The sequence below is a fragment of the Anser anser genome, assembly GCF_964211835.1.
Source record: "Anser anser genome assembly, chromosome: 2".
Lineage (NCBI taxonomy): Eukaryota > Metazoa > Chordata > Aves > Anseriformes > Anatidae > Anser > Anser anser.
Genome location: NC_139721.1, coordinates 108065579 through 108077321, shown reverse-complemented (window position 1 = coordinate 108077321; position 11743 = coordinate 108065579). Strand labels below are relative to the sequence as shown.

Genomic DNA, 11743 nt, shown 5'->3' with positions numbered 1-11743 from the left:
CATACCTGGCTTGGGATGGTGTGCGGCAGTGCAGATTCTTTACCGTAAGAGCACAGTGAATGCCAGACTTCTTCCTGTACTGCCGTGTTAACCATGAGTCACAAATTCAGGAAGCAGTGATTGCATCGGAACTGCTAGAATGCTTTGCGGAGTCTTTTTACTGGGTAAACTTCACAGCTGCAGTTACAACTTCCAGCCTGTGTTAGCTGAACACATCGTACTGGTGCCCGCCATCAGTTTGACAAAGATGGGATTGCAGTAGGAACTTGCTTTTTTCCTTCTTTTTAATTAAACAAGTCTTTGAAGCAACTTTTCCAATACCGCCATACTTCACTTCTTCCAGTTATTTTCTGTTTTACTTAGCTGAAATGTTTTTTTTTCTTCCAAGCTTGAGGAAGTTCTCTACAAGAACGTCCCGTAATGATTTCATAAACTCTTTTCGTTGTACCTAGCTGCAACAGAGAGTGCTTTTATTCAAAAACCTGCTGGTTTTCTTTTCCAAGAAGTAGTGGGGTTTTTCCTATCTCTTCACTGATGGGAAAGGCTGTAGGACAGTAGCTTGAGGGGCTACTAATGCTGTCATCAGTGAGGCGGGAAAAGGCAGGAGTCCGAAACGGGTAAAAAGTACTTAAAAGGATACCAAAAGAGTAAACGGTACTTAAGCCGTGGATGTTTCTTTTTGCAGGGATGCTCTGGACCAACCGCTTCTTTCTAGCGCTACCTCAAAGTAACTTGCAGACAGAACTCACAGGGAAGGTTGATCAAATGGTGATGATCGCTGTCATTCTGCTGGACACGCAGATACTTGCCTTTCGTTTTGGCTCATTTTTAATACCAATTAACTTCAGTGCCTCGCGTTAATAGACACCGTTTGACTGCATCGGCAAATGTTTCTGAGTCGTGAGTGTCGTTAAAGGCCTGTCACCTGTTGTGGTTTAACCCGGCTGGCAGCTAAACACCACACAGCCGTTCGCTCACCCTCCCCCCTCCCTCTCTGGGATGGGGGAGAGAAACGGGAAAGTGAAGCCGGTGAGTTGAGATAAAGACAGTTTATTAAGACAGGAATATAATAATAACAATAATAGTAATAATAGTGATAATGATAATAGTATTAATAATAATAATGTGTAAGAAAACAAGTGATGCACAACGCAATTGCTCACCACCCGCTGACCGATGCCCAGCCTATTCCCGAGCAGCCGGCCCCCCACCCCGGCCAGCCACCCCTATGTATTGTTTAGCATGACGCCAGATGGTATGGAATACCCCTTTGGCCAGTTTGGGTCAGCTGTCCTGGGTCTGTCCCCTCCCAGCTCCTGCTGCACCCCCAGCCTGCCCGCTGGCGGGACAGAGCGAGAAGCCGAAAAGTCCTTGGCCTGGTGTAAACACTGCTCTGCAACAATTAAAACATCAGCATGTTATCAGCGCTCTTCTCATCCTAATCCAAAACATAGCACCCTACCAGCTACTATGAGGGAAAATTAACTCTGTCCTAACTGGAACCAGGACAAACTGCTTCAGCACTTTTGATCTTTTACAAACTCAGCTAAATTATTTAAGTTCTACTTTGGGCACCGTGTTCCTTCATCAGCCAGGATTTTGTGGATAGAGTTGAGTCTTCTTATCACGCGAGGCCAATAAAACAACTGAGTAATTTAAACCTTTGTGGCTGCTCCCACCCCCAACACTTTCCCATTCCCATGACGACTTCTCATCCCCCAAATGACTTCTCACCCCCAGGTCTCACTCGGGGACCCACCACCCGCAGCCGCTCCCCATCAGGAGCAGACATCCCCAAACCAATTGGCGACGCGGGCAGCGGCAGAGGGCTGCGTTCAGCCCCCACCCCCCCCACCCCCCCCCGCTGACCGATGCAGGAAATAAGTGCAGGCAGAGGCTTTGCAGGGTGGAACAGTTTGTAATTTATTCCCGGGGTAATTAATTGTGGCTGCCACCCCCAGCCCGTCCCCAGGTGAGGCCCGGCCGCCTGCTCAGGCGGGGGGCCCGGCCTGCCGGCCCGTGCGGTCTCCGGCCCCCGGCTCCTCCTGCCTGACCCTATGCAGCCAGGACGTGTCCCCGACGTCGTCGTCCTGCTGGGACCTTGGCAGTCTGCGCCCCACCTGCCCCGCGTGCCAGGAGAAGCTCCTGACGAGCTCTCCTGCCATGGAGGGGCTGCGCTCCCTGCGCCGGGGCGAGACGCTGCGGGAGCGGTAGCTGGAGGGGCTCGTCTGGCGCTGCTGCTGCTGCTGCCGCTGCCCCAGCCGTGCGTTGCGCTGGAACCTCCTGCGTGGTCGTCGGGCCAGGCGCACGATGCCAATGATGTGCCCGCGGCACAGCGGGCAGGTGTCTCTTTCGGCAGCCCAGACGTGGACACACTCCAGGCAGAAGATGTGCCTGCAGGGGTCGATGCGAGCCGCGCTGGACATGCGCTCCAAACAGATGGGGCACGTCTCCTCCTCGGGGGCCTCCTCTGGCTGCCGCCGTGGCCGCCAGCTCATGATGCCTGTGGCCGCCGCAACGTGGAGCTGGTTTTCGTCTGGGGGAGGCTGCCCTGCTGCCAGGCACTTAGCAGCAGCCTGGGGTCTTCAGCACCCCCCGGGTCGCCGGCAGGACCTCGATGCCTTGCGTGTCGCTGTCTGGATCTCGACGCTTGGCGTGACACCAGCAGGACTACTGCAGATAGGAGCAGGAAGAAAACATTGCAGCAGCAAAGAGACATCAGCTTTCTAGGTTCAACCAATTGTCTAGAGTACTGTAGCGGTAACTGTTCTGTGTATGGATTGCAGACATTGCCGTTAGAATGGCAAATCTGCTTGTGGTAGGTTATACATGGCAAGACCGCGCTTAGGACAGATGAGGCACATAGATGTCTATAGATTTGAGAACATTACCGAAGGACCTCGATGGCTCGGGTGCAACAGCAATGGCTTCGCGTGTGCCTCTCGGCACACCTCCACCTCTCTCTTTCCTTCCAGCCTTAGGACCTCGAGCTTTCGATACCACCAGCTGGACTGGCCGCAGGCGCGCCGCTCAGGGCATTTATAGCCAGCCACCTTTTGTGAGGCAATAGGGTGACATCACCAGGGTCTCGGGGTGCCCCTGTTGGCAGCACTGACAGAGTTCACCTGATTGTTGCGAGAAAATGCTGATGTGAGATGGCTGCTCCATGCTGACAGAAGCCAAGCAAGGAGAGCGGTATCAGGCTAATTAAGAAAAGCCATCTCGGAAGAGACCGAACCCAAGAGTGGGCCAAGGAGTGGGCCCTAAGGTATCAAGAATAAAGTGTCACTTCAAATACGTTCAAATACGTGAGACTCCCATCAAGTCAGTGCTTGATGGGCACCCCGAGACCCTGGTGATGTCACCCTATTGCCTCACAAAAGGTGGCTGGCTATAAACGCCCTGAGCGGCGCGCCTGCGGCCAGTCCAGCTGGCGGTATCGAAAGCTCGAGGTCCTAAGGCTGGAAGGAAAGAGAGAGGCGGAGGTGTGCCGAGAGGCACACGCGAAGCCATTGCTGTTGCACCCGAGCCATCGAGGTCCTTCGGTAATGTTCTCAAATCTATAGACATCTATGTGCCTCATCTGTCCTAAGCGCGGTCTTGCCATGTATAACCTACCACAAGCAGATTTGCCATTCTAACGGCAATGTCTGCAATCCATACACAGAACAGTTACCGCTACAGTACTCTAGACAATTGGTTGAACCTAGAAAGCTGATGTCTCTTTGCTGCTGCAATGTTTTCTTCCTGCTCCTATCTGCAGTAGTCCTGCTGGTGTCACGCCAAGCGTCGAGATCCAGACAGCGACACGCAAGGCATCGAGGTCCTGCCGGCGACCCGGGGGGTGCTGAAGACCCCAGGCTGCTGCTAAGTGCCTGGCAGCAGGGCAGCCTCCCCCAGACGAAAACCAGCTCCACGTTGCGGCGGCCACAGGCATCATGAGCTGGCGGCCACGGCGGCAGCCAGAGGAGGCCCCCAAGGAGGAGACGTGCCCCATCTGTTTGGAGCGCATGTCCAGCGCGGCTCGCATCGACCCCTGCAGGCACATCTTCTGCCTGGAGTGTGTCCACGTCTGGGCTGCCGAAAGAGACACCTGCCCGCTGTGCCGCGGGCACATCATTGGCATCGTGCGCCTGGCCCGACGACCACGCAGGAGGTTCCAGCGCAACGCACGGCTGGGGCAGCGGCAGCAGCAGCAGCAGCGCCAGACGAGCCCCTCCAGCTACCGCTCCCGCAGCGTCTCGCCCCGGCGCAGGGAGCGCAGCCCCTCCATGGCAGGAGAGCTCGTCAGGAGCTTCTCCTGGCACGCGGGGCAGGTGGGGCGCAGACTGCCAAGGTCCCAGCAGGACGACGACGTCGGGGACACGTCCTGGCTGCATAGGGTCAGGCAGGAGGAGCCGGGGGCCGGAGACCGCACGGGCCGGCAGGCCGGGCCCCCCGCCTGAGCAGGCGGCCGGGCCTCACCTGGGGACGGGCTGGGGGTGGCAGCCACAATTAATTACCCCGGGAATAAATTACAAACTGTTCCACCCTGCAAAGCCTCTGCCTGCACTTATTTCCTGCATCGGTCAGCGGGGGGGGGTGGGGGGGGTGGGGGCTGAACGCAGCCCTCTGCCGCTGCCCGCGTCGCCAATTGGTTTGGGGATGTCTGCTCCTGATGGGGAGCGGCTGCGGGTGGTGGGTCCCCGAGTGAGACCTGGGGGTGAGAAGTCATTTGGGGGATGAGAAGTCGTCATGGGAATGGGAAAGTGTTGGGGGTGGGAGCAGCCACAAAGGTTTAAATTACTCAGTTGTTTTATTGGCCTCGCGTGATAAGAAGACTCAACTCTATCCACAAAATCCTGGCTGATGAAGGAACACGGTGCCCAAAGTAGAACTTAAATAATTTAGCTGAGTTTGTAAAAGATCAAAAGTGCTGAAGCAGTTTGTCCTGGTTCCAGTTAGGACAGAGTTAATTTTCCCTCATAGTAGCTGGTAGGGTGCTATGTTTTGGATTAGGATGAGAAGAGCGCTGATAACATGCTGATGTTTTAATTGTTGCAGAGCAGTGTTTACACCAGGCCAAGGACTTTTCGGCTTCTCGCTCTGTCCCGCCAGCGGGCAGGCTGGGGGTGCAGCAGGAGCTGGGAGGGGACAGACCCAGGACAGCTGACCCAAACTGGCCAAAGGGGTATTCCATACCATCTGGCGTCATGCTAAACAATATATAGGGGTGGCTGGCCGGGGTGGGGGGCTGGCTGCTCGGGGATAGGCTGGGCATCGGTCAGCGGGTGGTGAGCAATTGCATTGTGCATCACTTGTTTTCTTACACATTATTATTATTAATACTATTATCATTATCACTATTATTACTATTATTGTTATTATTATATTCCTGTCTTAATAAACTGTCTTTATCTCAACTCACCGGCTTCACTTTCCCGTTTCTCTCCCCCATCCCAGAGAGGGAGGGGGGAGGGTGAGCGAACGGCTGTGTGGTGTTTAGCTGCCAGCCGGGTTAAACCACAACAGGTGACAGGCCTTTAACGACACTCACGACTCAGAAACATTTGCCGATGCAGTCAAACGGTGTCTATTAACGCGAGGCACTGAAGTTAATTGGTATTAAAAATGAGCCAAAACGAAAGGCAAGTATCTGCGTGTCCAGCAGAATGACGGCGATCATCACCATTTGATCAACCTTCCCTGTGAGTTCTATCTGCAAGTTACTTTGAGGTAGCGCTAGAAAGAAGCGGTTGGTCCAGAGCATCCCTGCAAAAAGAAACATCCACGGCTTAAGTACCGTTTACTCTTTTGGTATCCTTTTAAGTACTTTTTACCCGTTTCGGACTCCTGCCTTTTCCCGCCTCACTGATGACAGCATTAGTAGCCCCTCAAGCTACTGTCCTACAGCCTTTCCCATCAGTGAAGAGATAGGAAAAACCCCACTACTTCTTGGAAGAGAAAACCAGCAGGTTTTTGAATAAAAGCACTCTCTGTTGCAGCTAGGTACAACGAAAAGAGTTTATTACGGGACATTCTTGTAGAAAACTTCCTCAAGCTTGGAAGAAAAAAAACCATTTCAGCTAAGTAAAACAGAAAATAACTGGAAGAAGTGAAGTATGGCGGTGTTGGAAAAGTTGCTTCAAAGACTTGTTTAATTAAAAAGAAGGAAGAAAGCAAGTTCCTACTGCAATCCCATCTTTGTCAAACTGATGGCGGGCACCAGTACGATGTGTTCAGCTAACACAGGCTGGAAGTTGTAACTGCAGCTGTGAAGTTTACCCAGTAAAAAGACTCCGCAAAGCATTCTAGCAGTTCCGATGCAATCACTGCTTCCTGAATTTGTGACTCATGGTTAACACGGCAGTACAGGAAGAAGTCTGGCATTCACTGTGCTCTTACGGTAAAGAATCTGCACTGCCGCACACCATCCCAAGCCAGGTATGCGCTCCTAACAGGAAAGGACGATAGGCTGATAAGTCTCAGCAGAGGGAAAAAGACATCAGAGAACTACTTTATAACAGCAGCACACGGGCTGCAACCAACGTTCTCTTCCTCTCATCATTTTCATTTCTGTGGACTCCAAGAGAATACACTCCCAACATTTTTCAGCTCTGGAGAACAAACAGCCCAACCAATCTCATTCACTGAACTACAAAACTGGTATTTTCACTATCTAGTCCGGAAAAGGAGGCGCACGTCTCTAACGTACAGTGTAGAGACCTTGTTAATAGGCAAAGTCTGCATAAAATAGGTGGCCACAGCCTGATTTTCTGACGTTCAGGGCCTTGGGTCACACACCACCACAGTATCAGACTTAATGAAGTCACCAATCTATGTGGGCCCCTCGTTACACAGGTCACATGTTATGGACCAACCTCTCAAAGGCCAAAAAACAGCACTGATACTGCCGGGCCAACACATATCTGTAGCATCCCATTTCTGGGTGACAACACAATGAATGTTTCCACAAAGTACTCGATGCAACCTAACTACTGTGTTTGGTGATGCAAAGCAAGCCGTGTCAAAGCAGCGTAGCACCCAGGCACATTCCTGGAAGATGTTTTGCTGCTCACGTTGAAGAAAATAGATAAAAAAATCCTGTGCAGTTTGCACTTCTGAGCTCAAGTACCACAGCTATGCACTACAATTGAAGTGGCATCAAACCTTGTAAGGTTTTGAAGCTTCAGCACTGCCATCCAAATTCAAGGAGGCTGCATCTATTATCTTGAATTTGCCCCAGCTCAGTCCCCTGAAACAATTCCATAGACACGTACAAGCAACCCTTTTCCCACCCAGATTCTTTGCTTCATCTATTCCACCTCTACCTTGTGTCATATTCTTATTAATCTGCCCCTCAAAAGACTCCCTGGCTCACACAAAGAAGCAACCCAACAAATCCCTGTTCCCAGCCACGTTGCTTTCATGCTTTGGGAAGAGTTAACTGCAACAGCTCTAACTGTGATGCCACCTCACCCCCTCCACCTATGTGAGGTACTTTGCCTTCTGTCTCCTCCTACATGTACACCTGCACTAGAACCAGGAAGAATGTGCTTCCTACAATACTCCAAGAGCCTCTTCTGTTTCAGGATGTCATCATTTCAATTCAGGACTGAAAGTATTCCTAGCAAAAACCCAACAGCTAATAGCTAACAGAAGCAGTTGCTGGTGATCAGCTACAAGTAACCTGGAAGTACTGAGGAGTCACAAAAGAGAATTTGCATTACATTTAAGAACAGCATGCAGCTTAGGACCACTGCTTTCACTGACTACACTAAGCCATAAAAAAGAATTGGATTCTTACCTGCCATCACAGCAATTATGGTTTATGTTGCCCCCAAAACACACACGGCAGTACCACAACTGTGTCAACTAGCTTTAACAGCTTCCCCAGCTATTAAGTACAGTAATTTCTGCTTCCTTTTTTTTCTTGGAGGAATATTCTTTTGTTTCCAGCCTCACTTACTTATTATACACACTGTTAATTAGCAACTATTTCTCCATATTCATAGGGTTATGGAGTCCCTATGACTGGAAAAGACTCTGTACCCTTCAAGATAAGAACAGCATAAAGGCAGCAACTCGCAAGACTGCTCTAGCTTAAAGCAAAGCTTTCCTCATTGCTCTCATCTCCTTTGACTTGAGTACTGTCATCCTTCTACCAGAGCTTTAAAACTTCATTACCGTGAATGAAGGAAGACCAGAGCAATCAGAGAGGGTAGCAGAGGGTATAACTTAAGGAGCTGTTACTAGGATTTTTTTGTTGTTCCTGGTGGACTATTTTTCTCCTTGCCAGCAAGGAGGGAAAACCAGTAAGTTGTTTTCTCCAAGATTTTTTTTTTTAGGTTTAAGAACACGGATTATGTTGTAGCAATTTCTTCGCTGTAAAGCGTCAGCTGAGAAGTCTAACAGTAAGAAGGGCAAGGGAAAACTGAATGCTGATGCAGAGAGTGCCAGCAGACACCATCCTCATTCCACGGGATGTTTGTAGCTATGGCAGTTGAAGTCTACACTTCCGTATGCTTAACATACCCTATTTATAAGCCGATTTTAGCTGACCTAGCATGTATCAGTAGTACAGTTAGAGCCAGCAGCCTGCAGGAAAAAGTGGGCACAGGTGTTTCCATAGCAAGGCCTGTGAGTGTCTCCCATACATACTTCCAGTCTAAGCAAGCACATGAAAGGCTTGGCTTGTCGCTTACCTAAGGAACCAGGAAAACAAGGGAAAGCTAGATTTTGCTTGTGTCCTAATGCCCATATAAAAATAAAGACAGATGAAATACCCTTACTACCTTGTTAAATTCCATAAGCCGGAAGAGAACGTGCTGCACACAGGTACAAGTAAAATCCCTTGCTGGCAGGTTTGCAGAAACAAATTTTTTATTTACACAGGCAAGTCTATCTTTAGACCCCATTTACCTCTTTACATTTCTCGAATATTTACATGACTTCATGATGCTCCAAGAAGAGAGTGATGAACAAAAAGATTACAGAAACTGTCAAAAGCATAGCAAAAAAACCCCAACCTATCATTGTGCTTTAAAACTTATGAGCTAGAATAATGTAGAAGAAATGTAGTTTTAGCACTTTGGTCCTAACGGTCATGCTCTAGAAGACACTTAAATAGCAGAGGGGATTTCAGAAGTGACCGTATCCAGAGGTTGCCAGTGACAATTCATGAGTGAATCGTAGAGTTCTTCGCTTGTCTCCGTGAATTGTCTGTTCATTTCATCAACATCCAAGTAGAGCTGTGGATCTGAAAATAAAAGCCTGGTAAGTCCAAGTATCAAATCTGAGGCATGCGCACAAAAAAACTTCATGTGAAATGGCTAATAAAATGTATTTTAAGCTAAGTGTAATAAGCTATTAGATCTACTAATTTTAGTGAGGTATTTAGTCCTCTAAAATTTTGAGCCTCACAGCTCCAACTTTTGGGAATTTGTATATTAGAAGGCTGGGACTAGAATTGTCTTTCAAGATAAAGACAAAGACAATGTTTAAGATAGTAAAGATAACGTTTAAGGATAATCAGCCATGAAACCCTCCCAAGAGTCATTTAATTCACTTCTACGGCAATACACGTTACATAGGATAGTTTCTAAACACTAACACAAAATGCCTCCACGTGAGGAACTTTGCAAACCTTCCAGGACACAAATATGTTTTGTACCGTATTTGTAAGTGCAAGCTGAATCCTCCTTTTGGAATCTGCAACATAAGCTTTTACCTCAGGGTGGAGAACAAAGCTTTTGCATATTACTGAGTTTCTAATATAAAATCTGTTTAGCGGAACCAATACAAAGAACAAAATTCTGTCAGACCATTTTCAAATGGGAATGAAGGCACAGGTACAAGAAACCTGCTGCGAAGCATTGACAGTGTCCCGTTTTACTTGATGCGGTCAGTGTATGCTGTATCAGCTTTAAAACCCCAGCTGATTGCAGATCAACCCCACAGAGGTTTGACCTCAGCTGAATTTTCAAGATGTTCTTCATCCAGTAGAGGTTGGCTTGTATTGTTAAAAGGCACAAGGATGGCTAAACTCAAGTGACAATGATAGAACCCTTATTACCGTCAGTAATTAGGTCATCACCGATTGCATTCATAACTGAAGATTCCTGAAAGACAGAAAAGGCTAAGTTTAATCATAACTCATTTCAGAAAGCATCACAGATTCAAAGTGCTGCAGTCTCAATCCATTCCTTCTTCCTACAACTACAAGGATAGATGGCATTTTATCTACTTATTTTTAGAAGAAAGCCAATATTACAGTACAGGTTGGAAGGGACCTCCGGAGGTCACAACTAATAAATTGACCACGATAAGACCACTTACAACAACTGTTTAATTTGCTTTAAGCAAAGCAAATCAGAAGAACAGGAACAGAAGAAGCGTACGCAATTATGCTGTCAAAACCATTCTTTGGTATGCGTGAACAAATAATGGTGTATAAATCACTAATTCTATGGATTTACTATTTAAGCACTTAAATACAAACACCTCTGAATGGAATCTGCTCTTTTAACTTCACACTAAGCAGAAAGCATGTTTTCAACTTCGGATTCTTTTTGCTGATTCACACAAATCTGTACAACGTATTATCTGTGAAATATTTTCTTTACAGCAAGCGTGCAGTATCTTTACCTCAAAAACAGCTGGAGCCATTAAAGAATCTCCTAAAGAGCAGTCTCCAACAGCTTGCATGCTGTCACAGGGAGCATAGGAGCTGTAGTTGTAGTCAGCGTAAGCATCGTAACTCCTCTGCGAGTGGTAGTTCTGGTACTCTTGGCAATAATCATTATAGTTGTATGACTGGTACCGCTGCAATTCTGCTTTCAGTCTGAAACATGAGAAGTTGCATACAGTCAGAGAACAAGAGACTGTAAACCCAGTTCTGAACTTAAACAATTTGTCAGCTTACATACTTCAAAACTTAAAAGGAAGCTTTCCTAAACAGTCACCTAAGTGACAGCTTAAGTCACAGCTCAAAACCTCATTTCTATAGAAGCAAGCATCCTCACCTTTGCCAATACCAGAAGGAATTGTTCTCATGGATTAACTCCAGAGCCTTGACATGGTTACCTGTACACATCAAGTATTTTTAGCGTTGGCATAAGCAAGCTGCTGCTAAGTCTCTGTGCTTTGCTAAAGATTGATTTAAGACCAGAGACATTTATCAAGCACAGCTGCTTTAAAGATGCAGTCTTAACCCTTCTATCTTTTGTTTGGTTAATTACTAGATCTTATTTCCAGAAAGAAGGGAATGGAGTCAGATTATCCATTTCAAAGAAGCATCTGACGCTGCCTGTCAGTTTGCCATGTCTACCTCCACCTGCTCAGTTTTTTTGTTTGTTTAAAGTCCATTAAACATTCAACAGCTGCCAACTATACCGCTCAGGTGAAGTCAGTCTTGCTTAACAACACAATCGCGATTCTCCAGCATGACGCCTTATTATTAGTGGGAGAATTACAAAATACACTAGTTCTTAAGAAGAAAGGGCCAGCTGATTAGCTTTCACTACTTTCCCTTTCAAGATTTTCTCAGGGGCAGCTTCAGACTAATGACAAGAACCAAGACAAGTGCTATCTGTACTAAAACTGATGTACACTGCATAAAGAACATTCAGATAACCCAGCTGCATATTCAAAAAAATCCGCTGTTTAGACTTGTCTTCACTGATTCTGTACAGGCAGACCTCCTGTGTTTGCAATGCCCAGTTTCTCTGACTTGAATTGGGGATGCAGAGAAGTGAGTTCTATG

The 11743-nt window shown here is 47.7% G+C and overlaps 1 protein-coding gene across 3 annotated transcripts in view; it reads right to left on the bottom strand.

Moving 5' to 3' along the window:
- Nucleotides 1-8182: 8182 nt before the first annotated feature.
- The window catches only part of LOC310894398 (tRNA selenocysteine 1-associated protein 1-like), an 8263-nt gene continuing 4702 nt past the window's right edge, over nucleotides 8183-11743 (bottom strand). For all 3 annotated transcript variants that reach the window (XM_083824456.1, XM_083824454.1, XM_083824455.1), the window contains 3 exons: nucleotides 10627-10822; nucleotides 10055-10100; nucleotides 8183-9238 (listed from right to left, as the gene is read on the bottom strand). In XM_083824456.1, coding sequence (XP_083680582.1) covers nucleotides 9102-9238; nucleotides 10055-10100; nucleotides 10627-10822 — 379 coding nt within the window. In that variant the 3' untranslated portion in view covers nucleotides 8183-9101. The remainder of the gene's footprint in view (nucleotides 9239-10054; nucleotides 10101-10626; nucleotides 10823-11743) is intronic.